At 38.3% G+C, this 27,301-nt stretch overlaps 1 protein-coding gene across 1 annotated transcript; it reads left to right on the top strand.

Annotated features, from left to right (window-relative positions):
• On the top strand, positions 1 to 27,003 carry LYPLAL1 (lysophospholipase like 1). Its single transcript, XM_065834093.2, has 5 exons — positions 1 to 157; positions 4,161 to 4,260; positions 14,436 to 14,605; positions 26,028 to 26,143; positions 26,751 to 27,003. The coding sequence occupies exons 1-5, from the start codon at positions 73 to 75 to the stop codon at positions 26,982 to 26,984; spliced, it is 705 nt and encodes a 234-aa protein (XP_065690165.2). The 5' UTR covers positions 1 to 72; the 3' UTR covers positions 26,985 to 27,003.
• Positions 27,004 to 27,301: the final 298 nt, after the last annotated feature.

Here is a 27,301-nt window from a genome sequence, read left to right as displayed (position 1 = left end):
ACTGCGCCGGCGCAGTGTCCCCGCTGCCGGCAGGGCCGGGCTGGGAGGAGGCAGTGGAGGAGAGCCGTGGGTATGGCGGCACCCGCAGCGCTGCAGAGGAGCGTGGTGTCCCCCGCCGGCAGGCACACCGCCTCCCTCATCTTCTTGCACGGCTCAGGTGGCTGCTTTCTCCCCGCTTCTCTCCCCTGCTACCCCGGGGCGCCGAGCAGGGGCTCGGCGGGCATCGCTGCCCGCTGGGAAGGGCGGCAGGGGCGCTGCCCGTGGGAGGCCTCCCTCCTTCCCTCCGACCGCGGGGTCGGGGTGGCTGCCGCCTCCTCCTGCGCGGCGGAAGACGGGGCAGGCCCGGTCCCCTCAGTCCGCGGCGCCCCGGTGCTGCGTGAGCGCTCCGCGGGACGGGCCCGCCGCCACGGCAGCCGCCGGGCTGGAGGGAGAGGAGCAGGGCCGTGAGGTGTAGGGCTGTGAGGTGTGCGGCGTCCCCTGGGGACAGCGGTGGCCGGGAAGGAGCAGCCTTGCGGGCACAGCGTGGGGTGTGTGCCTGGGCTGGGCTCGCCCAGGCCTGAGGTGGGTCTGTGGGACGTATTTTAGGGCCGGTGCTGTTAAACAACAGCCTGGTTTGCTTCGCCATGAGAGCAGACGCGTTCCAGAAGGTGTTCTCTTAATTCATCCACTCTAAGGGCAACCGCCAGCAAAGGATGATTTTCATAATTAAAACAGCGTTTTGAGGGTCAGACGGAGAGTATTGTTGACACCTTTTAAAACCGGGTGTTAAGAAAGTGACTTCTCTCGGTTCAGAAGGCTCCCAGCCGTGTCTGCGCTGGCTTCATGGCCAGCACCTGCAGCAGGGAGCGACCTGCCTTAGTGAGCGATCTGAGGGTGAGGGAGCGTGTTTTATTGGGCTTTTTCCTTCAAGGATATTTCTGACCAGCTAAATAACAGCAAAGTCCACAGAACTTAACAAAAAAAGCAAAGAAACCAAAGCAGCCAAACAAAAAACTACACACAGTAATCATAGGTCTTTACGAGATCAAGGCCTTGGGAATCGCTTCTATTGAGCTTTCTGTGTGCATGTGGGAACATGCACAACTCTTTCAGTGTCTTTCTCCTGGTTTTGCTTTTAGCTCATGCTTCTGTTTAGTTTAAAAAAGATGCACATGCTTGTTAAGTTAGTCTCTTTTCCATAATCTAGTTTAATTTTGCTTTTCTCAAATTCTGTGACTTAATGAAAGTGAGAGTTCATAACGTGTGTTCAACCCTCTTGTTAACATTTAACGTTTTAATGCTTGAGGAAGAAATTTTCTGCCATGGTGGAGGAGTAAGGGAAGATTATGGTTAGAGGTTGATTCCACATGTGGTTAAATAGTCTACAATTTTTCATTTTTTGATATGATTTATTCATAATGTTTGCAGTGGGGAAGTATGAGAGTGCTTTTATTTGGTTTTGCTTAGCAGTTCCACAGAACAGAATTTCAACCAGCAGAAGCCGCAGTGCTGTTGCTGTGGGCTGGCCCATAAACCTGAATTGATACCTTCTGTACAGTGCTTGTGATGGGAAGTGGCAGTCAAATGGCATGGATCCATTTTGTTCATAATGCTTGCTCCAGACAAATTGTAACAAGTGGCGCATGTAAATGCAAAATACTGTAGAAAAATATTAGAATGTTCCTGATACTGTACATCAGATTTAGGTAGGAGATCCATTTGGTAGCTCAACAGAGAAGGCAAATGGTTATAACAAATGTACAATAATTTTTTAGACTTAGGCTTAGAACTTTTGCATGTTGTAACATGCACATTACGTGTTGTTAAGCTTAAATTTTGCACAGAAAGAAAATTTGGAAATTCAAGCTATATTTGGAAGGAAAATTATTAATATTTTACTTGGCAAGGGGAAGATACTGTTTCTGCCATTGGTCTATTTCAGATTTGGAAACAGCCAAAAAGCAGAACTGTCCATGCATTGTTTGCTGCTTTTTAGTAGTGTTCAAGAGAACGTACAATGCTAAAAGTCTAAGAACAGCCTGAAACACAAACCTTCCAGAAGGCAGTTGGGTTTTTTTGGTGTCACAATCTTTTATTTTTCTTCCCCCACCTCCAGATTCTGTTCTTACAAAATCAAAATGTTACCTCTGCATCCAAGTGCTCAGGGTGATTGCAGAACATTTGGACTGTGGAGATTCTGGACAGAAGGTCATAGTTAAATTTTATCTTACTTAATGAGTTTTCTGTGAACTCTTCATGGATAAGCTAGCTTTGTTAACTGCAAATGCTTCTGCTGATCTTGAATAAATAATAAAATATGTGTCCTGCAGTTTGTAAAGACCTAAGTATGTTCCAATTCTGTGAGCACTGAGATAGTTGCTTAGGTTGACCTACCTGAGGGTTGGTCTTGTGCATGTACTTGGAAAGCCAAGACTTTTGCTTTCTAATTGAAAAAAAGAGGAGTATATAGAAAACCAAATATTTATTCAAGCCTCCTTAAGATGTGGTGTACATAAATTAGGTGACAGGAGGAAACCCTGAAGAAACGCTGGACCATCTGTTAAGAATCAGAGGCGTGTTTGGACTTCAGACCATGCTACTCACATAGGCAAGGTGCATGTGGGACTGTGTTCTGCAGTATCCAGTTAAAGATGTAGCTTTAATTTTAATGTAGCACAGAATAAAATTTGTGTCAGTTTTGTGACCCTGTTGCTTATTTGTCATTTGGACTATTTAGGTCAAACAGAAGGAACTTCACCATTATGCTACCCATGCTCAACAACAAAAAAAAAAATGCTGGATTTGAATCCTTTTGCCTTCCATTTTAATTCTGAAGATGCATTAATTGTATGTGTAAATAAAAAACACTGTATTTTTTTTTTTTTTTGAGTGCTCAAGCAAGAACTAATCTTCTCCATTGGGGAATTATAATCATTGTAACAATAAATTGGTATATTAATGTGGCATTGTTCAGATGAACCCACGTAATGTGACAGTAAGCCTGGCTTAGGACAGTGATATTTTTACTTTGCTGTGAAGAATAGAGTGAGTTCTAAAGTTAAACTGACTGATTTGAGATATAGTAATAAAGGATACTGATAAGTCAGATTAGCAGTTTCAGTTAATAATGTGGGAGCCTCAACTTCAAACAAGACTAAGGTGCTATGGCCTGAGTGGCAGCAGTGAAATTCAAGTTTGCTGAATCCCCAACAAATTTTTAGGTTGAACATTACTATGTGTTTTATTACTGCCTACCACAAACTATACTCTTTGATGGAACAGTTTCCTCAAGATCAAAGTATTGTTTCACTCTTAATGGAGAGCTATGTGTGTGCACTGTTCAGAGAGGTAGCAGTGAAGTTATGGTTGAAGATACCAAGTGATGTAAAGACAAGCTCTAGAAACTGTCTGATGTATATATGTATAATTGCTCAAAGGAACATGTGCTGTCTGCATAAGGATTCATCCTGCATATCTGTTTATAGCACTTCAGTCTGCATGGACTTTGACTGTAGGCTGAGTTGATAAGAGTAGGAAAAAACACATTGAGACTCGAATCTCAAACAGCTTTTGAAAAGAACTGTGGGATTAAGGTTTTTGGGGAGCCTGCCAGATATTTTAACCCGAACTCATCTCTTTAGTGCTTCTATAAAACATTGGTGGTGTCTTACTAATACTTCTCTTAAAGCCTATGTGTGATATTAGCATAATTCAATGTGAAGACACTTTTTATTGCTCTTGACTAGGTTTTGAAGTGGCTAACATAAAATTTTACAGTAAAAGCAGTTACCTTTTCTAAGGGTAGCAGGCATTTTATGTCACTTTTTAAGACGCTTACCAGGGATAAACAAAAAATACTGATATCAACATATAAGGTAAGTTGCAAGTAAGAGGTAAGGCCTTGTGCCTGATTAGGAGTTACTGAAGCCATTGGATGTAGTAAAATATTTATTAAACTTACGCTGGGAGGTCTCTGAAGTGGTCTCTTCCTAGGAAGTTTTGAGTCCATCTTTCTTGGAAAGGGGATTGAGGTTATTCTAGAAGGTTCTTTTTTAGCATTTTTGAGGATTAATTTTGTGATTTAGAAATTAAAACAATCTGGTACAAATATATTGGGCATTGTATAGTTTTCCTACTAAATGCACAGAATAATTTGTGTTATAATCTTCTGTGTGATACAGGTGATACTGGCCAAGGAGCAAGAACATGGATAAAACAAATTTTGAATCAAGACATGGCTTTCCAACATATAAAAGTAATTTACCCAACAGCTCCTGCCAGGTATTGTTTAAAATATTTTAACTGTTGGATTAAATTACTGTATTCCAATACTGTAAAACACGCTTGTGACTATTAGTACAGGCTTTCATAACACTTCTTCCTTCTTTCTCATGTGTATGTTTTTTGACAAAACTGGAGTTCAACAGTATGTTGCTACTCGGGGACTAAGATTTTAAGTGGTTAAGGCTCTAAATGGTTAATACTTCCCAGAAGTCACAGTCTATAATTCAAATTCAGGTATTGTCCTTATAGTATCTTTCTATCTCCTTAATATAAATAGAAGAAGATACTCCAATGTGGGTTGTGATGACATTATAGAGCCATGTTCTCAATCACAATCCTACCTATATTTACTCCCATAAATTAATGACTGAAATATTTTATTTAATGCCAAGTTTCAGTCCTGAAAGTGGGTAGTCTTTTTGATGGGTAATATGTGAAAGATCTTCAGCTGCTAGAGAAACGAGTGGGAGTTTAAAATTAACATTCCTTCTAGTTTGAATCCTGACTCAACTGTTTCAAAGAGATGAGAGTTCAGTATTCACTGTAGGCACAAATCTCTCTATTAAATGACATGGTGTGTTCAGAAATAAAAATATTTACCCCTCAGGATTTGGAAGTTAATGGAGTCAAACCTAAAGGCTAAAAGTTGGACACCTACTTCCATGTTTAGCTACATAAAGACATGGCCTTATATTTCAGAAATATTTAGTTTTTCTTAATATAAATTCATTTTAAGGTGTCTGTGGCTCTAAGTTAGGAAAATGATTCCTTGAAGGGTAATGGGGCTTAAGTTTCTTTCTGAATTTGTGCATAAGTGTAGACGAATGCTGAAAGGGAAAAGAAATTGTGACGTTCTACACAAACTTTCGAGGTACAAAGATTTAAAAGTCAGAAGAAAATTTCTTGGAGGGTATAAACAAGTATAATAGCAGATTTTGTCTGGTAGTCGCTAATACGTGAAAAAAAAACTTTACCATGCATTTTTATGATCTACTTAGGCAGGAAAAGCAGTTGAGAGAATGCAGTGTGAATGTACGCACTGTGTTGTAGAAAACTTAAGCCTGTGCGTGGAAGTCTTTGAAGCAGTGTGTTTTGGGTTAGTAGGTAGCGAATATGATTTTCTGTAAATAACGTACTCATTGCTTCATTGATGACAGGCTAAAGTGATGGCTAGAGTTATCAGTGGCACATCACACATGCTGATGACTCCATTTCTTCCCTGTCAACACAGCAGGTACTGGGAAAGTGCAGAAGTATTTGCTTCCTTATGGAATGATTTTTTTCTTCACATGTTACATGCAGCCAGAGCACCCCAGACCACATCTGTTAGGCCAGTCCTGCACTCTTCCAACCCACTTCTCTTTTGGGTCCAAATCCTTTTCTCAGTTGTTTTGGTTTCTTTGGATAATTACAGATGTAAACTATGCATAAATGATTAACCAGCAAGATCTCCTGACTCAAATGAGTGGTGTTTATGGGGAATTTTTCTTATCTTAAGACTTTGGATCTCAGATGGGAAGCAAAATACTGTTGTAATTAAGAGATGCGAGAAAACAGCTCCACTGTCTCTTTTTTTTTTTTTTTTAGTTGAGGTTACTTGTGTTCTTCTCTAGTACATATGAAGGTCATGCATGAGTTGATTCAGAAGTGTTTTTTAGCGAAACTGAAAAGTCGTAGATTAAAAGAATACAAAATACCCACACTGTTTGTCTTTGACTGTCAATATGAAGTGTGCTTGGGAACATTAGTGTGCAGCTGATAAGCACCATTAGCTGACGCAATGAAATAAACCAGATGCCCTTAAGTACAATAATGTTTGCTACTGTTTGCAGCAATGCTGAAGTGAAGTTTGTGAAGACGTGTTATTGGTTGAAACCAAAATTACGGAAGCCTTTACAGACCCATTTTATGTTGTTCTGGTATTCAAGTCCAAAACACATTGTGCTTTTTGAAACGTTTTTAATAGTTGCTCTCCTTTCTTCCACAGAAAGGAAAAACATGGCCTAGAACATCCAAACTTGAATGACAGACATTAGAATAATTACATCTGCATTAGGAAGTGAAATAGATGATCTGATTTTGTGTATGTGTGCATGTAGGTATGTTTTGTTAAGATTTCTGGATGCTTCTGGCACCAACAGGGGAATTTAGCATCCTTGATAATGAGACCTATAGGTAGATGGCTACAGGTGTGTAGATCTGCTGCTGAAGGTTCTGATCCAGTCTTTGATTCAGTAGAGACAGAGTGATATTCTGGTGGAAAGCCGTGCTGATGGGAGCGAGAGCCTCTGTGGTGGCACAACCTGCTGCTGTGTTGTCAGTTACCGGAGGAGAGTGCAGAGCTTGCCAGTGGGTTTTTACACGGATGATGAAATCAAGGAAAAGCTTAAAGTTAGGCAAGACCATACTAGGGTTGCTTGGCTAATACGCTCTTCTGGCAAAATACTGTTAATGTGAATGAAGTTCATACTCTATAATAAACTCCTGTCCTTTCCGGCATAGCTTACTACATACACATTCAATGCTCTCCGGCAAGGTAGTTATGCCAGTAAAAGCACGTTTGATGATATAACTGCAATGTTAGAGGCTTTGGCAGGATGAACTGCATGTCAGGAACACCTCTTCATGTTTTTGATGGATATAATTCTGCTGATACATCTATAGATTTGGCCTCATACATTCTTCATCTCTATCAAACAGAGTTCTGAAAAGCAGTAGAATTCACATTTTTGAACAAAACGTTGAAAATCATTCTTTTTCTTTGTGGAGGGTGGATGGGGTTTATGTTTAGGTTTTGTTTAGGTTTTATCCCAGGAACTAAAACATATGTATTTTTCATTTACTGCAATGTCAGTAGTTCAGGGATGTTTTGATTCAAGAGTCAATATGTTTGAAAATTATTTTGGAAAACCAGTGCAGCATATAATCTAGAAGAATTCTGAAACATGTTCTCTGGCTTCATTAGCATTGATTTCAACAAACACTAGAGAGGATACTCCCATTTTACAGGTAAGAGCATTAGAATGTTACTGAACTACGTTTTGTAACATTGTTTATTCTTTATAGGTCTCTGTACAAAGTCACCCCTTTTTAAAAAACATTTAATTATTTCCATAATGTGGAGGGTCTGTGTAGAGCAGGGGTGTCAAACTCATTTTCACCTCCTTTTCTACTTCCTACATTTACACAGTCCTAAAATTACATGTGGCTGTTTGAAGGCAATTGCAAGGCTGATGTGGCCCCTGGTGAAAATGAGTTTGACACCCCTGGTCTAGAGGATGATCACCAGACATCCCCTGGACAGATAAGTGTTTGCAGCACTTTGTCACACTCATCCCCCATGACTTTGGAAAGTCCTATGAATCTCATAAGTGTTTGTTTCCTGAGCAAAAATAACAGAATTTAGATAGTGCATTTTCCCACTAAAAAAGAATAACTTGCAAAATTTTGAAGTAAAATGCTTGATAAAAAACATGCTTAGATGAAAAAAGGGACAAATGGATTTGAATTCTCACTATGATGTAGTGCGAGTACTGGCACCTGAATTTGGAATATGTTTGGAAGTAAAATCCATGTAGCTGGGGCATGCAAGTTTTGCTTTATAAATGAACATTTTTAGACTTTGGTCAGAGAGGTTTTATTTTTCCTCTGTAATGCATGCAACTGGGATACTTAAAAATGAGAACTTGTTTCTTATAGGTTGTTCATTTAAGTTTATCTAGCTTTCTTTCAAGATTAGAGCTTCTGTACATAGATTCAACTTGATAAACCCAATAAAATTCTATTTCCTCTCACTTGTAATGCTAATTTATATATTTAATTAAAAAAAAAATAACACCAACTCAAATGGTAGCCCTAGTAGCTGATGCAATCCCTTAAGCCACGTCTACAGTAATAGCTTTAAAGGAATGGGTTTCCTTTTTCCTTTTTTATTTGGGTCAGGATGGCTACAGCTTTAAATACTGTTTCAGCTGCTACAACTGTGACTTAAACATTAGGTTTCTATTGAGTTTCTAAATCAGAACTGAATACCACCCAATTTAACGTGGTTTTTTTTTTTTTTAATAGAAAGCGATAGTTTAAATTGGCATTGCAGGAGCTAACGTGGTGAAGTTAAAACCATTTAGGCTCCACTTGTTTTAATAAGTATACCTTACCTTCTATAATTCCCTTAAAAAATCTAGGTCAAAGATTCTTTGCGTTGTCTGGCATTCCATTCTGACAGTCCTTCTCTTTAGCAAGTCAAAGTAAACTATAAATACTTCTTGGGCTATTTTGTGGATCTTTCTGACATTCACTCAACATACTTTTCTGTGGCCAATAAGTCTCCATCCAGAATTTTTTGTCTGGTTTTGGTGTTGGTTTGGGTTTTTTTGTTTTCTGTTTGTTTTCTCCGCCTCCCCCACTCAATTTGTTCTAATTTCCTTTGTCTCTAAGTATGTGGCTGAGAAGGGCTGCTTGGCATTATATGGTGTGGTACTCCATCCTTTCCCCTGAATTCACATCTTTGCTGGGCTGGTGGTGGAAATGAGTTTCATCTCATCGTAGTCCCCCTTTGGCTCTCTCACAAAACCACCAGACGGTTTGGCACTGTCCAGCTGCCTTGGCAGAGAGGCCTGGGACTGGAAAAGCATCAGGGCTACTGCAGGTCAGACTGGAGGTGGACTGGCATCGGGGAGCGTGCATGGTGCCTATCGGATGAAGTTTGGCTCAAGCAAACATTATTAGTCCTTCACTTTTGTAAGCCCTAACCTCATTCATAAATTTAACACAAAGAGGTCTTTTTAGAGGTGGAGGCTTGAGGGACCAATGGAAAGGGCTTTGGTTGGTGTCATGGGGTGGTTCTTTCATCTCCTTCTACAAGTAGAAATTTAAGATATTTTGCATAATAATGACAGAAGCACACTTGGATGAACTTTTTATTTTCCTTTTATTTCTCCTCTTTCACTAGGTGAGGAAAACATATGGATATGCATACATGCAATGCTTACATCATATACTAAATACCATGTGGAATGCAATAAACACTTGTCAGAGATACTTTAGTCATGCTTCGGGAAAACACAGTAGAACATGATGGCAATAACCTTGGATTTCTAATCCCTTTAACTACATGGCGCTCTTGGACATCCTCTCGTTTTTCTTCTCTCAACTGTTTTCCAATACAGAAGAGCTGGAGACAGTGGTTTTTATATGGCCTCTTCAGCAAGCAGTTGTGGGGTTCTGCGTCATTCCGTGCTCTTGCTTTGCAATCTTTTCAGGGGTGTCTCAGCTTAGCTGGTGCCTTTCATCCATCCTCAGTGTTGTTTGCCACCAGCTTGTGAAAGGTACCACTGAATCCAAGAGTGTCTTTCAAACTCTGTAATGGAGAACTGCTTCAGATTGGACCCTGGTTTACCTCTTGCCATTTTCTTTCAGTGAATTCATGAAGTAGCCACTATTAGCTGGTTGCTGAGAAACTGGCAGTGTCTGTAAAAACTCATTTACAGTCTTCACAACCATAAAGTTATTGCCATTTCTCTGATTAGTACAAATCCCAACAATTTACACCAACAACCTGCCCCACAAACCAAAACCAAAACAAAACCAAACCAAAAACCCAACTCAACAAAACAACAGAAACAAACTCGGAATTTGACCTGCTGACTTTTATGTCATCTTCCGTTGCAACTTCATCTTGAATGAGTAATATTTGTCCAAAGTAACTAAAGTTGTCAGCATATTATTTCCTCAGATAACCATTCTGTACTGGCTTGGTTAGCTCCCATTTCAGGCAGGCTACATCCAGAACAACTCTTACCAAAATGTTTGCATATGGTTGAGTGAACAAGCACAGCCTGAAATTACTCCTCATGGAGGTGACTCTTGCCTGCTGTTTTTTATATTTGTTTTTTAAGTATATTGCCAAGTTAAACTGTTTTAATTTCTGACACATTTTATACTATGTTACCATACTGCTTCCTTGCTGAGGTGTGTTGAACCTCAGTTTTAAGGCAGGATATACCTTGGACTAGAGATTTGAATTACACTTCTGATTTGATTAGGTGGATTCACTGCCTTCTCCCACTCTTTCTTTTAAAATTCAGTTTCAGCTTCAAGCAGACAAGAGTTAAAAAGCAGAATTATGAACCAGATTTTCTATTGCAGTATACTAGTATCAGCAGTGAGATGCTAGCAGAGAATTTGGGACTGGGGAGTACCTTTGCTTTTATTGGAAAAACCTGCCATCAGCTTTAAGAGAGTCAAGACTTGTTTCTAGAACTTAAGGAGTCTAGGAGTATTCTCTATAGATTTTCTTGAAGGGATGCCTAGACTTCCAAAAGACAACGTTACAATGTCTCATGTGACTCTGTGCCTCCTGAGAGGAGATGGGTTTGGGAAGGAAGCAAAAGTAAGTATTTAAAAAAAAAAAAAAAATTTTCCTCTTTCTTTCTTTGAATCTTGAAGTCTAACTTCACTGAAAATTCTCAGTTCTGTCTGACATCTTGGGAAGTTCTGTCTGGAATGTGAAGAAAGCTGTAAACCAGCAACTGTGATCTGGGTTTTATGTGACTATATTATCAGGGTGATCATAGCACTGAGTGTGAAGCCAGGGATACCATTGTGCATCAAGAGAAGAAGTTTGGAGAAGAATATTTACGATTTATCAGCCTGCTGTCTGTTACTCTTATGTTTCTTATTTAAAGCAGCGAGTAATGCTGGCTTGTCATTTAACATGAAACGTTGGACAAGGATAGTGATTTATTAGGTAGCGAACAAAAACACCTGCAGTTTTATGTGAATTGCGATGCTAATAGCATCATTTGGTGATAGAATCTGACATGATTTTAGATCTGAATTTGAACCTTGTATAGTGCTATTCAGTTGCTCTCCACTTTGGTTAACTTAAGATAATTTTAAACTATTTAGCACAATTCTAAACATGGTTAAGAACGTCCGCACTGTATAATCTGTGCTCCAGGAAGGCGGAAAGAGATGGTGTTACTGCTTCCTGCTTTCATTGTATTTTCACCATTGGTAAGCAGCTCACATTAGCAGAAGCTAACCTATCTTCACTTTATGAAAAATTGCTTCTGTTTGAATACATGTTTAAAAGATTGAGAGGATGAGAAATACTTACAGAGATATTGCAGGATATATTTTTCTTGTAAGACGTACAAATACTATATGTAGGATCATCCTGAAACTTCAGTCTCATGTAAGAGGTGTATGTGTGAGAAAACAATTGTCGATACATGCACACCCTGAAAAAATAAGATCTACAAAGTAATCAGAAAACATGGTCTAGAGTGATTTGAGGATGTTGGAAAGCATTTTAAAGATTCTTTTCTTCTAGGTGCCTGCAGTTTCTTAAATGGTCTTTGATATTAGCATGCCTTTTCTCTTTATTTTTAAATGTTAAGAGTTAGTTCAATTTGTAGAAAACTGTGTTTCAAGTGTCTCTTAAAAACGGATACAAGTTTGGAAGTCCGATATATTCGAGAGAGAGGGTTCTTGATCCTTGTTTTCTCATACAGATTTGAATCTTTTGAGTGCTACAGAGCAAGCAAAACAAAAACATGCACTCCTTTTAAAACTAAACAAACAAAACCAAAAAAAACCCACATACAACTTGAAGGACTATAGATTTTCATTCCACATTTCAATAGCACACGTTTTAGAGGCATGGAGTTGTATTTTTAGTATCATTTTTAAAAGACAATAAAGAAAGTGGAGCGTAGCAGAAAGAATCATTGGGACTAATGTTAAAAGTTTTGTTTTAGCTTAGGAAAGCAAAAAATCCAACTTAAAGCTGACCATTGGGTCTGACACTGTTCTTAACTGACCACACTCATCTTGCTGGATGGAATTCTCACTCCACTCTATATTTCTTTGCTCTTGTGTCACTGTAATGTACGGAATTTTTTTTATTTTTTTTTTCTTTTGTGGTTTAATTGCATGAAAAAAATTTGTGCTGTATTCTTGGAGCTGTACAAATGGTTCCATGCCAAACATATTTGTTTACCGTGGTAATGTCTGAGTTGTAGTGTGCCAGCTAATAAAGGGATTTATTTAAGGAACAAGGTGAATGGCTAAAACAGATGTGCCAGTTGGGTGAACCGTTAAAAGAATCTTACTTCTCATCTTTATGTGAAGGTTATTTTTAATGCCTTTCTGAGAAATCAAGAGTGGTTGCAAGGATGTTTTTGAGACAGCTGAAAGCACCTTGTCCATTTGCGTGGGGGCCTTTTGCCGTGGACTTAAGACACATTAGCCTTTCATCTATCTCACTGAAAAATTTGCAAAGACAGCAGGTACAAGTCCCGAGTTTTGACATTTGATCAAGTATTATAATCTCATCATGGATTTTGTCCTGTTTATAAATCATATGATTCTGTCTTTCAGTTGTGGGGAAGCCTGTTTTAATGTTTCTGTAATGTAAATGTAAATTTCTGTAATGTAATACAAATATGTATCTTCATTCCATGGAAATCCTGCATCAACGTGCTGGAATAATCCTAAATCCTTACACATCTTTTCTGACACAAATACAAGGTAGTCTGGTTTTACTAGAAAATAAAGCATTATGACTGCTAAGCATTTGAACCAGGATTGATCTCAAAGTCTGGAAGTTCTACAGGAACTAAACCATGAATTAAATGCTGCTTGCCCAAGGGCTTAGTCTGTTGCACATCACATTGTCCAAGTGACTTCCAGAAACTCCACTGATTCACTTGATATTTTTGACCATAATGTCTCCTCTTAGCATTTGGAAGACTTTTGTGAATTATAGATTTGTAATCTTTTATTCTTAGGTGTTGATCAGTTCATTTTGGGAAAATCCTGGGGTCAGTGATAGCACTAAGGAGAAGTTAAACCAAGAAAAACAAAAAAATAGCAAAAGCATTTAAATATTTTTAAACTTAGCTTTAGTTTGTTGAGTGTACAAAATATTTCCACTGAACTTCCTTTAATCTAGTAGGTGCCTTTTTTTAATAGACAAGTAAGGGCTAAATTTAAAAAAAGTTGATTCTAGTGCTTAAGTATGTGGTTTGTTTTGAATTAAGAAGAAAATCTGTGTTCTATTCACACAAGTTGAAAATGAGAGAATATTGCTCTTGCATGCTCCTGGTTGTGGCAGTATTTCTGGTTTAGAAATAGCCATTTGTGTATGTGAAGCCTCTCTGGTATTAATAAAGACAGAATTTGTTCCTTCATTAAGGATAATTGAAATAGCGACTTTCTCATTTTGAGTTAGTTGTGTTTTTGTTTCATGCTAGTACTGTAAAAAAAAAAATCCAGAGAGAGCACAGAAGTCAGTGTCAGCTTTTTCAGTGGGTTCCCATCCAGCCAAATTTGTCAAACCCTGTCTGTAAGCAATGATCGTAACCTGATCTGGGCCCATCTGAGTTTAAGTAAAAATGAAAAATATGCCCCCTGATTAAACATTGCAATTAAGGATTTTAGGGAGCTTGGTTTTGAGATGAAGCATTGATCTCATAGCAGTATGTTTGGTGTTAAATTATAGAGTCCTTGCAAGGCAATTAGATCACCTTTCTTGGGATTTTGTGGCTGCTTTGAATTGTAGCTTCCTTTGTTATCTGAGGTTTGGGCAGCACGTTAAACCATTTAAAATATTAATCTGACAACACAGTATTATGGTGGGGGGGACTATCATGTCTCTAATTTGTGTCTGTGCACCATTTCTTTCATTTATTTTTATGAGGTACAGAAGGAAGAAGCTTTTGCAAATACCTAGAGGTTCATAATACCTGTCTCCTGTCAATTTCAACAAGAATGAGACAAATAAATCCCATAAAGTCCTGCAAAGCTGTCTTGTTCAGCAGTTACTTCAGTTTGTCCTATTCCAAGGTGGATTTCATCCCTGATTTGCTTAGGATTAAGAACATCTTGACAGTTAAGATTTAAAGTGTTGAGCTGACCTGATGAACCTTGACATTGAACTGACCGGAACTTGCATTTTACATAGCTTCCAAATGCTGTCTTCATTCTCGAAGGACCATGTTTTGCATGCAAGGAAATGCAATGTGACTGGATATAAATTGAGTTAGACCTGAAAGAGGTTCCTTCTCTCCTTTACTGGAGAGATGCTGTATTGTTTTTATTTATCAGCTATGCTTTTGATCTTGTGTTTGGTTAATCATCTCTTGTCTTCTCTTCCACCACTGCAGGCCATATACACCTCTGAAAGGTGCCATGTCCACTGTGTGGTTTGACAGGTATAAGATCTCTAATGACTGTCCAGAACACATTGAAAGTATTGATTCCATGTGCCGGGGTCTCACAGACGTGATCAACGATGAGATTAAAAATGGTATTACAAAGAATAGGATTCTAATAGGTAAGAGAGACTTATTAATATATTTATTTTAATGCTTTTAATTGCTAAGAGATCATGTACTTTAATTTATTATACTTCTCTTCAACAGCCAGTTCTCAAAAATACTGAATCTTTATGGAAACCTGTATCAGATGGGGAATGTGAGTAACTGTAGACAGTGTCCTCAAAAATGTAACTTAAAACTGGTTTTATTGTAAATAGTCACTTGTAATCGTTACTTAAAATACAGAGTGAGTAGTGTTATACTTTCAAAAGTACATATTTGTACTGTTTCCTTTTAGCCCTTTTCAAGAATGGAAAGCCATACTTTCCCAAAATTACTTGTATTTTGGAGAGTAGAGATGTAGCATATAAATAAACATGAGCTTTTTCTTACTGCTGTAATCAGTTTGGGCTAAGTTAATTAATAGGGAAAAAAATTTGCTTGTTATCCGTCACTAAAGATAAGCACTTGATAACAAATGAAATATCAGCTGTCATAGCTCATATGTGTCTATTTTCCCGTCTCTTTTAATTTCCACTAATTGCCAGTAGGTTTCACACTACTTCTGTGAAATAGTGGGATGTTGAGGCACAGGATTTGAGGGCAATGGAGTAGCCTGTGTCAGAGAGAGAATGAGAATTCACAAGTCCTTGGCTCCCAGTCCCATCCCTAGACCACAAACTATTTCAGGTTGGGGGAAAACCTCTTAATGTAGGAACTTATAAATCTATGGCTGACTAAGTCATGCCATCAGAATCCTGCGTGGTGGACCACTACTGTTCAGCCTGCAGATTTTCTTGGTCCAGCCCCATGTTGCTCTTTGAAGGCCTCTGTTTACTTTCCCTTTCTGGCTAGTTGCCCTGTCTGCAGAAGGCATTGTTTTGGACGGCTGTCAGCACAGACTCTTTGATCTGTCTCTCCTGTGTTATACCTGCTGGCTTGGAAACAGCTGAAGAAACGCAGGTGCTTTTCTGTAGAGTAAGCTGGGAGATGTTCTGTGTACAAATCCAACTCATTACTAGGATTTTGTCCTTTCTCTGTAGCCTTCAAAATTAGAGCTAGTGAGACTGGAATATGAAATTTGTTTTACAAGTCATAAGCAGAGTAAGGAAGTTGGTATGTGCCAATTGTTTCAGCCTGTAGGTTCTTTGGAAGTCCCCATCTCTCTGTTTGCATTCCTCATCTGTAAATCACAAATAATTGTACTTATTTTCTCACTCTTGAGAGCTTTGATTTCAGGCTTCCAGAGTAAGGCACTGTTTCCTAGCCTCTGTGACAGAGACTACATGTCTACGTCCTCACAGCTGGATCTAATATTTGTGCAACATGCAAAATAAGGCAGCCCTGAATTAGCTCCATCCACAGTGCAGAAGGAGACCCACATGGATGCATAAAAAATCTGCTAGTGGAAAATGAATTGTGTCACTTGTGGCTGCACAAGATTAAGTATTATCCTAGAAGAACTTTGTGCCTTCTCTGCACTGGTTTTGGTGATTAACCAGTGTGTGGTCCAGTGGAGAACGAAACTTATGGATCCTGCAGGGTTACTGTGTGTAAAGGTTGGGTTTAGTATCAGTGAGAGTCAGCCTAATGTGACATTCTTAGTTGTTTTAGGTGGGACTTTGTGCAAATAATTGTCCATCTTCTGGCATTGTTTCTTACAGGAAGTTAGGAATTCTGTAAAGCCACCTGGTAGCTTCATAACATTTTTGATCAAAAGAGAATATGAGCCTAAGGTTTGATTATGAAGATATAGTCAGTATGTCTTCACCAAACTCTAACATTCACTGAAAAAGGAAAAATGGGTGGCCTGAAATTTTTCTGAGATTGAGAGAGATTGGTGCACAGGAGACAATGGAAGATATAATCACTTGCTTAGACTGTCAGAGAACTAACTCCTATCAGATCTTTTTAGATTTCTCTTTCTAAAAGTCAGGAATTTCCATCTGCTACAAGAAGAGGAGGCTTGATGTGACAGGTGGGGAGCAAACTGGATTTGTAACTGCTGCTATGATCGAGTTGGAGGAGGCACCTTTCTTGAGGTGAAGGGAAAAATAAGACAATTAGAGGAAACCATGGTGGAGTTTTGCTATGAATATTTCCTCTGTTCATTCAGTTGTGTTATGTTGGAGATTCATAATGAGGATACTGGAACGTACCGTATTATGGGAAGTAGAGTCAAAATAGTTGAGAGAAGAGACTGTATGACTTGGGAGTCTATGGAGAGCAGTAGGGGCCTTTTCAGGTAGGTCACAGAAGCCAAGAAAGCAGAGCAGTTGCGTGAAGAGGTGGTTACAGGGAAAGAAATGGTTGTTAAAGGGTCAAGAAGAACTGGGTTGTGGGACTGTCTGTTTTGTAATGAGTGGGAGTTTTAATGAGTGGAAAGAAAACAAAATTACTATGAGGAGGGTAACAAGATTGAAGGTTATGGTTTTATATGGAATAACGGACTAGAAATTACAGGCTGAGGGTGAGTGTCAGATATTGTTAGATGAGGGCAAGTGAGGTGTTGGGCAAGCAGGAAGGTGGGCAGCTGCTGACAGCTCAGAGGTGTGGGATGAGAAGACAAGATCTGAGGGAGCACCATGCAAAGGAGAGCAAGTGAGAAGAGAGGGGACGCAATGGAAAATGAGAAGCCAAACCAACACCTGGTGTTCTGGGGGATGATTCTGCTGGAGCTATTAAAACTTTCCACAAGGCTGAAGATTGTGGGTACAGTAAGGTCATTACTTCTGAAAGAAATTATATCCTGTGCTGTTTGTTTCGGTAGCATGGTTAGCTCTGAAGTCCACAAGAAGCTGCTTGTGGGGCAGAATTCTCAAGCTGGGCATGGAGACCAGTTTGTGCAATTCCTCTCCTGTTTTTCTATATGAAGAAAAATATGGGTGCAGCCATGTTTCTAACAGCTACTCTGTGAATCTACTGAAGAATTACTTAATTCACTGGAGGTAGAGTCTATTATTAAAACCTCCATATCAGTTCAGCGTAACAACCAGCACACAGTAGTACATGACTCATCCACCCGTTACTGTTTCCTGATGGTTTCATGAGTTGCTCTACTGCTTATACAGAAGTCTTTTGAAGGAAGTGGAGTTCTTGTCCGTTACAGTTTATTTCCCCTGACCTTGAGGGAAGAAGGGGAGACTGAATGTGATGTATAATTACTCAAAAATAGTTATATCATTCCCAGAATTTGATAATGGAAGTCACTTTTTAGCCAAACATTCCTGTTGAGTTACTCTGACTGGTCTTCCTGGCCAAAACACTTATTGCACATAATCCTGTAAGTAGGTTTATATTGACTTTGGAGATAAAAGAGGACGATAAAATTAGTCAAATTCTGACAGTTGGAGCTTTGATAGTATCCCTTCTTAAAAAATGAATGTATTCCTTCTTTATAAATGCCTGCATTCATTGCTAAATGACCTAAACAAGCCAACAGCCACATTTTAACATGTGGGACAATAATTTCTTTTTCTGTTTAAAGCTGAGTTGGTTTTTCAGGTGGTAGTGGTTTTGCTTTGTTTTCTTATGGTGTTTTTTTGTGTGGTGTTCTTTGTTGTTGTTGGTTTTTTATGAGCTGCTTCCATAGTGATGATGCACTACAAAATAACTCCCCTTATGTGAAAATTGTCAAAGATTTCAACAATCTTATTGAAGAATGTTAGAATCTCTTGGGAGAATCATCCATGTCACATTTGGAGCATTCTGATAGTGCTCGCTTTAGTCAGCTGTGCTTCGGTGAAAGGCAGTTTTTTGTTCTCTTTTTTGTTCTTAATTTAGCAGTACTTTCTTATTTTTTCAGGTCACATTTTGTGTAGCACAGAAATGCTGATCCAAGCGTATTGGTCTCTGCCACCTGTAGTCACTTGTGTAAGCAGCCAGTGAAAATAAACTTTCCATAACAGTCCTGTAGATTTGACTGTATGCCAAAAAACACATGCATGATTCCTGACCCCTTGTACTGTAACAATAATATAAGACACACAACCACTTTTTGTTTATTGCTAGGCTTCTTACAAAGCTACTGAACCATGGTGGAAGTAACATGAAAGCTCTGTGCTTCTTGTAAATATTAGCATTTCCGTCTCCCTCAGTGTGTGTGAGGATGGGATGGGGAGGAAATATCTTGGCTTTGACATCCCAGAGAAAGAGGATTCTGTAAATATGGGAAGATAAACAAAAATCAACAAGAAATTGTTAAAATGTTGGGCAGACTACTTCACCTACAATCTTGGTATTTTATGTATTTGGCTTTTAAGTCTTTTGCTGTCACTCATCCTATCTTGTATCTTCTGTTTTTATTAGGAAAATGTTGCCTTTCACTTAGAGGCACTTACTGCCTTGCTCTAACAGAGTAAATTCATGGTTTTATATTGTCATTTATCACTGCAATTCAAATGAAGTTTCTTTCTGTAGCACCCATTATGTGGCTTTGTGGTTTATCTAAATTATGCCTATGAGATGCTGGGCTCAAAGCAGTACTGTTAGTCCATCTACCCCATAATACCAGCAAACATTAATTTTCAGTGCATTTGCTCTTATTTTTTTTGCACCTGAATGGGCCATTTATTTTTCTTTTGGGTCTCTACTACTCTTTTTACCTCCTGGTGTGCAAGCAAGAGACACTTAACAAAACATGGTTTTCATTTCATTCAAAAATCTTGAGTATGTCTTTGGTTTCTAAGTCTTTTGCTGTCACTCATTCAGTAGGAGGTACAAATGCTAATAATTTTAAGCAGAGAGTAGGATCCACCACTTGTCACTTTGTTTCCCAGCTGTTGGTGGTGTCTGTATTAATGTATTTAGAAATGAAGGTAGCATATTCTCGGTTTCAATCTGCATAGTGATTGACAGGCTTAGCAAATGATAGTGAAGATTAGGAGTAAATAAGGCTCACAGCAGTAAAACCAAAAATAATTCAGTCATGATATTGTCATCACATATTATCATCAGATGATGGCTTTGGGAAGAAAAGAATTATAAAATAAATGGAATTCTGATCTTTTCAGCCTTAGTAGAAAATCTGTTGAAAACTTATGCTTACTTATCTTTAATAAATGCCTGAATTCGGTCCAAAATTAAATGGATGGATGGGCTTTTAGAATGCTTGAGAGTCATGTGTAGACATGCCACAGGGTGCACATTAACCTGTATGTACTTCACAGTTGTGCCTACAGGATCATAGGAGAGTGAGGCTTAACAACGTTCACTAAACTATCTTCATGTGTCAGTGCAGGTTTAGTTCTTTTTAGGCAAATTCTTACCATTGCTTTTCTGACTTGTTCTGAAGATTTCCATTAGTGAAAGGTTCGTAGCCTTCCAAGGCAGCCTGTTTTTGTGCATCAGTGTTCTTCACTTTGGAGAGCCTATTTTCTAGTTTCTTTTGTGTGATACAGTTTAAAATCGTGAATGCCATGAGCATAAAGAATAGTTTATTCTCTTCCATGTTTCATGGTTATGCTGACTGTAAAAAATGACAGGTAAGTGTTGCAGCAGGGCTGTGCTGTTGTCCTCAGAAATAACAAAGAAAATAAGATAAGTAAAGCAAGCCATAGATTTGGTAGCATAGCATCTTAGTAAAAATTTATTTGAGACTTTTCATGGATTTAATTTTCGTTTTAGTGCTAAAAATTATGATTCCTTAGGTACACATGTTGGGTTCACCTCTGCTACCTATATCAGTTGAAAATAAAACCGTGACTGGTTCTGATTTTACTGCGAGTTGATACATTAGAAACTATTGTATATTTGTTTCTACAAGAAATCAGTAAAACTTGTAGCACTTAAATATGCAATCAAAATGTGTTTTGACTGGTTGGAAGGTTGGGCAGCAAATTGATTCATGTTCCTAACAAGGGGAAGTAGCCAGTCAAGGGAAGTTACCTTTGTTCTTGTGAAGGCTCTTGGTTACTGAGTAACAAGCAGAATAAAAAAGCTATTAAGGATGGAAACCATTCAGTGCAGTTCTACTGGTGTGTAAGGTTAGTGGTTAGTGAAGTTTCATGAATAGATTAAAAGGAGAAAATCAGTGTTGTGAGGAAACTCACTTGGGAAAAAGTACAAGTTTGAGCACTTACACAGGAGCAGTGTTCAGGGAGTTCTGTGGAGAAGGGAATTTGCTGTTCCACTGGCATTTGTACTCTCCACTAATAGTCATATATGAGCACTGTTAAATGTATATAATACTTCCATTCATGTATGAAAAAGGAAGGTTGAAAGTCAGCTTCTTCACAGATAGTATGTAGAACAAAGTTTAGCTGTTAAGAAGGTGAATCACAGAAAGCCCCTAGGGAGAGTGGAAAGTAAACTGAAATGTTTAGGGAAAAATTCTCAATAAAAACCAGATTAAAGTAACTCTCAGTTAAAATATCTAAAGAAAGGAGAAACTGAGAATCAAAAATGCTGAGAGAATGGAAAGACAATGAGACAGGAGCATGTAACATATTGTGATTAAAACAGAATAGGCAAAGACAGTTTCTAATTGTGCTAGTGTAGCTTCATACAGCAGGAGAGTATTTGTCTCTCCTTGCACTGGATGCTGTAGCATTTATCTCTTGCCAGTTTGTTAACAAAGCTGTACTGACAAATTTGAAGAAACACAGGAAAGATTAAGAACAACTAGTAGAGAGAAACTAGTGAAGAAATATTGCTTCAAATAAGCATCCCCAAATCCAAATCTTTATCTCATCAAAGACTGGGCTTAGCTTGTATTGTTCCTCTGTTGGTTCTGTGCTGTAATGAAGCAGTTTCTGCTTCTGCCACTCAAACTCATGTGAGAGGAGCTCAAGGTCTGTCTCTGCAAGGAGCAGAAGATCTGTACTCAGCACCGATGGCAGGATTCCTGCACTAAATATGATTAATAGCTAAAATTTATTTTCTATGGCTGTGATTTTCTAGTGTGATTTCTAGTTTCAGCTTTAATCACTATTAGAAATTATACTGGAAAGCCCAAAGAAGTGATCTGGTTTGTTGTTTCCTAAGTCGATAATGATTATCTATAACAAATTGACTACAGCATTTTACAGTCAGATCTGTATGAATCAAGAAGCAATTAGCAATGTCAAACCTGTGTTTGTTAGAGAGGTATTTTTTCTGTAAAGAAGAATTAAAACCTAAAGAGATTTCTGAAATCAAGAACAGGTCATTGCAGGCATTAAATTGGAGCATGAGGGGGAAAGCAGAGTTTTTAGCATTCTCCTGTGTACAGGGCACAAGAGAGAGACTAAATAAAGAAACCTTTGTGCTAGATAATAAAGTTTGTTATTTTCTTAGATACAAACTCAAACATTGTTAGACCAGATACAAAGAAATGAATAAAGCTGAAGATAGACAGTAGGTAAATATTTGGTTTCCTGAACTCAATATAATGTTGAAGTGTCATCATGGACCAGATTATTGTTTCAGACAGATATAAATGAGGAGCAAATTGAAATAAATCAAGATCTTTAGTGGAAGTGAGCTCGAGCTTTTATACAAACATTTTGATGTTTAAAAGGCTCCTAAGGCCATTTACAAGCTCTGGAAAGAAGGTTTTATCACTGAAAATTGTCAGCTGTGATAAGGGTTTCTATTTTATTCAAGCAGGAATAAATTACATATGAGAAATTCAGTCTTTGTTCGCTGTGTTACATCATCCTATGGCTGGGGTAACCTTAACATAGTTACAGATGATATTCCCACAAAGCCTGTTTTGTTTTTAGTAAAGTATTGCATGTGAGTTTCCTTCTGATTCAAATGCTTTAATTGGGAAGTGTGATGATCCTGGAATTTCAGCAGATCTTTCTCAATTAGCAAAGCAAGTTATGAGCAGCTTGCTTCTCACTGCAAAGGGGCCTTGCCTCAAAACCAGCACTACACAGAAGCAGATTTGAGCTCATAAATGCATACTCAAGGGAAGCTTTTTTGCAACTGAAAGAAAAGTGCTTTACTTGATTCCGTTTTCTATGTGCTCACCTTTTAGCCTGTTTGTAAACCTGCTTTGTAAGGTAGGAAAGTTAATGCAAATAGTTAGGTGCTTTCCTGAACTGATATCCTACTCATTGCAGAGCCAACACTTTTAAACTGTTTTGAAGCATTAATCACAGATCTCTTAAAATAGGTGTAAGGGGAAAAGTGGAAAATTAATGTACTTGTTATGTGAAACCTGTTGGCAAATTCTGCACTTTTATGCACAGCATTTGTACTTAGTCTCAAGCAAAAGACTTGCTATGTTCTGCTCATCTAAGGTTGAAATGTTGCAGTGTCATTTTTGATCTGGATTAACACTCATGACACAATCTGCTTAGCAATGCTGTGACATTTAAGTATTCTTTATGCTGAAGTCATTGGTGTACATAAGCAAACATGTACTTTGCTTTTGTGTTTTGCTTACATTCTGACTGTCACTTCATATATTTTTTTGTGTAATATCTCTACCAGCCTCTTTTTTTTTCTTAATCCAAAATTTGAATTCTTATAAAAGTTCTTGACTGAGCATGTCTCTTACATGTTATGTCAAATTTACACTTATACTGAAATAATTCTTCTAATAGAAAAAAATTGTCTCCAAATGCTTATGCAAATTGTTGTGTTGGAAGCATTTACCATACAGCATTTACTCAGAGATGGTTGTGGTATTAAGTGGTAAACTTCAGGTTTTCCCCTGGAAAACCCAAATTGAAAGAACTAGTCCTTTGTATTACATTTTCTCATAGTAGTATGAGCCACATGAAAGAACCATTACCTAATAGTCTTCTAAACAGAAGGTGACTGCATTGTCAAAGACTGCTGGTGAGTAATTGCAGATAGTGTTGCCAGATTGTGACTAACTGGGTACAAAATTTTAGATTAAATCATTTACAAACTAGTAATGATTTTTCAATGCAGCTTTTTTTTCCCCCTGTGTTCTAAAATACTTAAAAGGGACTTCATTTTATATGTGGACAAAGTATATCTCTATTTATTTGTAAGCAAATGCACCATGGTCTCTTAGAGTATAAATGCTACTTCTTTGGTTTGGAGGTGACAGCATCATTCAGAATGACCAAAAGGAAATGAAGAAATAAATTATCAGATGTGTCACAGAAGAGAATTAAGGAAACTTCAGCACAAGATGATATTGTTTACATAGCAACTTAGTGGAGGTGTTGTATTTTATATAGTTTCTCAGAAGGCTGTGTTTTTCTCTCTCTGAATGTGGGGTCAATGGTGTTGAATTTTTGTGGTAACTATGACACTTGTGCAATGTATATTTTTGTTGTTGTTGTTACAGAATTCTTTTCCATGTGATGAGAATCTGTCTGGTAGGAAGTAATGATGCATATGAGAGGCTCGTAGGACTATTCTCAATATTTTTATTTTTGTGAAGACAAGTGTATTCAAAATTTCAAGTGATGTGGGCTGTGTGAGTTTTTAAGGTGTGCTCTGAACTTGTTTACCCACATTCATTCCTACTTTTTATCAACTACCTTTGCTTCTGAAATGCCACTGGGCACTTAGATATAGTACATTTAACTTTGAACTGGTTAAAGATTGATTTGTAGGGCAAACAGCAGGTCCTGGCTTTATTTACCAAAGATAAATATCAGGGTATTATCAGCCCCCTGGGTACATACCTAAGGGATCCCAGGTGTATCTTCTAGTTTGGGGACACAGCTCTCCTAATTTGATTAAGGACTCTGTTTGAAAAAGGAAAGCAAGACTCTGGTCTTCTGCATTGTGTGGTCTTGCTCTTTCTCAGATCCAAGCTCTGTAAGTCAGGAGCCTGCAGTTACCGCCCTTGGTTATGATCGTGTCTTAAGGCTTCATGGTGACAGTAAAGGAGAAAGAAGAATTCAGTTGAAATTCCAATCAGAAAGTCATAAGAAATTAAAAAAAAAAAGTATGGGAGAAAGAAAGAAAGAAAGAAAGAAAAGGGAGGGAGGGAAGGAAGGAAGTCTGATGAGGAGCAGCTGAGGGAACTGGGGCTGTTCAGCCTGCAGAAAAGGAGACCGAGGAGAGACCTTATCGCTGTCTGCAACTGCCTGAAAGGAGGTTGTAGCATGGAGGGGGTTGGGCTCTTCTCCCAAGTAGCAAGTGATAGGATGAGAGCAAACGGCCTCAAGTTGTGCCAGGGAGGTTTATGTTGGATATTATGAAAAAAGTATTCACAGAAGGGGTTGTTGGGCATTGGAACAGGCTGCCCAGGGAAGTGGTGGAGTCACCATCCCTGGAGGTGTTTAAAGGCATTTAGATGAGGTTCTTAGGTACACGGTTTAATGCTACAGTTAGGTTAGGTTATGGTTGGACTTGATGATCCTGAGGTCTCTTCCAACCAAAATGAATCTATGATTCTATGGCGGGAGGGAGGCAGGAAGGAAGGAAAATACCTCATGTCTAGATTAGTCTAGTGTATTCAGGAGAATTTCCTACACAAATCCTACCAAATCTTCCAGTCCTAACATAGGATGGATTGTGAGCTAGAAGGGCCTCAGACCTGTTGGGTCTTGCTGTAAGAGGATTCTCCATTTGAAACAGTCTCACTTGACCAAACTAATGTTTACGATGTGCAGCGCATTTGCCCCTGAGTTTGCATGGGCCAGAGATGTTTTGTGCGGCCCCAGGATCCAGCAAAGCACCACAGTTGCAGGGTGTCACTGGGCTCAGTTTGGGTACTTCCTGGCATGGAGCTGGAGTCATGGCCTTTCTGCTGGTTGCCACCTCTGTGCCACAAGGGATTTCAGCAGCTGGTCATTTTTCACCCTGGTCCTTATGTGGATACGGTCGATATAACAGCCTGTGTACTGTGTCCTTGTGAAGTGATGCAGTAGTCTGGGTTTCTTTCCTAATGAACAAGCATTGGTCGTATAAAATCGTGCCTGAGGAATTATCTCATGTGAGGAATAAATGCAACTGAAGAGACATATGGAAAACAAAAGGCTATTAGTTCAGAGTCCTGTTAGAGCTCAGGTGGGGTACATGACAGTTTTTCCATGTTTATTATCTATCCTAAGGTGCAACAACAAAAAAAAACCCTTGTGTACTAGTCTAGTGTGGTGAACGTTCATTGATTATGTACAGCGGTGATGCGGATCTTTTGCGTGTGAATGGTACTAGCCAAGCAGAAAAAATAAGTTGAATAAAAACACCAGTGAGAATTATCTTTGTTAATGTCAGAGAATATATGGCCACAGTGTTCAGCTACCTGGTAGGGACCATAGATGAATGACATCTGAAGTAATGGCATTTTGGCTCTTTTTTTTTTTTCTCAGTAATGAATGTTCAGCAGTCCTTCAGCTCTACAACTCCTTAATTGAATCATGCTTTGCTTTAAGAACACTGTAGCCTTTATGTTACTTGAGATTTTTTTTTATTGCATTGTGTATAAAATAAACAAATCTGAGCATGAAATTAAATTGTATGTTGGGTTACAAAGACATATAACAAAATCCAATCTTTGTTTCTTTCATTGCATCCTAGGAGGTTTTTCGATGGGAGGCGGAATGGCGATGCATTTAGCATATAGGTTTCATCAAGATCTGGCAGGAGTCTTTGCTTTGTCTAGTTTTCTCAATAAAGACTCTGCTGTTTACCAGGTGAGTGTGTGGTAGACTTTATGGAAAAACTGCTTAACTAAAAGAAAAGCATGATAATTAAAATTGAGTACAGCATGTTTATTCATCTGAGGCAATTGATTAATATTCTAAACTTATGACATTTCCTGGAAATTGGTAAGCAGAGTATTAGGGACGTGAGGCTTTAAAGCTGTCCTTACATGATGTTTTGTTGTTACTTTATTCTGAGTAACTCAGCCTAGAAGGCAGATTAACAAATGAAATGTTTTGCAAGTTGTCCTTCATTGTTAGAGAGTTCATGTAAGTGTAACTATTCTTCGAAAATTTGTGGTGAATTATAATACTCATGGGCTCCATCTGCTGTCATGATTTTTTTATATTTCTCTTACTTGGAGAGGGATATAGACCTTAAAGTAAACCCTATCATTTGTCAGGAGTTAGCACACTGGAATTTGAAGCGCAGTTTTTTTCCAGTGATATTTCCTTGTTTGATTTTGTAGAGATAGTACAGTATCACCACTAAAAGGCAGGTTAATAAATGAAATGCTATGTAAATTGTCACCATGTAATTGTAACTATTCTTTTAAGAGTCTTAGTGATGTGTCATGACTGTTTCTTCTCCATCTAGGCTTTGAAGAAAAATGAAAGTGTTCTTCCAGAATTGTTTCAGTGTCATGGAACTGCTGATGAACTAGTTCTCTACTCATGGGGTGAAGAGACCAACAAGATGTTAAAGTCACTGGGAGTATCAGCATCACTTCATACTTTTCCAAACCTTGATCATGAGTTAAACAGAACTGAAATAGAAAAACTAAAAACCTGGATTCTAGAGAAATTACCTCTTGAAGCAGCAAATAAATAAAAGAAGATGCAACTTTTAATATGCTTTTTGATTTTTTTATGCATTTAAGACCATGCGTGGCATGTATATGGGTGTCCCATGTACATTTTATAAGCACAGCTTCAGGTAGACACTTACATTCCACAAAGTTCAGTTAAGTGGTGAAATGATGGTGCTGACTATTAACACACTCATTTTATCATGTGGGTTTCTTTTTCTGTTTCCTTGTCCAGTTTTTAAATACACATCCATGTCAGTCTATGGAAAGTAATGACTGATAATATTAAGAACATTCCTAAGTAATCTAAACAGTATTCAGGAAGCATTGCTCTGCATTT

The sequence above is a fragment of the Patagioenas fasciata genome, chromosome 3 (genome assembly GCF_037038585.1).
Source record: "Patagioenas fasciata isolate bPatFas1 chromosome 3, bPatFas1.hap1, whole genome shotgun sequence".
NCBI classification, from domain to species: domain Eukaryota; kingdom Metazoa; phylum Chordata; class Aves; order Columbiformes; family Columbidae; genus Patagioenas; species Patagioenas fasciata.
This window is presented reverse-complemented; position numbering and strand designations above follow the sequence as displayed.

Bases quoted from the DNA above. Each gene is read 5' to 3' on its own strand.
- LYPLAL1 (XM_065834093.2), top strand. From the start codon at position 73: ATGGCGGCACCCGCAGCGCTGCAGAGGAGCGTGGTGTCCCCCGCCGGC. The intron at 158-4,160 runs GTGGCTGCTTTC...TGTGTGATACAG, and splicing joins CATCTTCTTGCACGGCTCAG to GTGATACTGGCCAAGGAGCA. The intron at 14,606-26,027 runs GTAAGAGAGACT...ATTGCATCCTAG, and splicing joins AAAGAATAGGATTCTAATAG to GAGGTTTTTCGATGGGAGGC.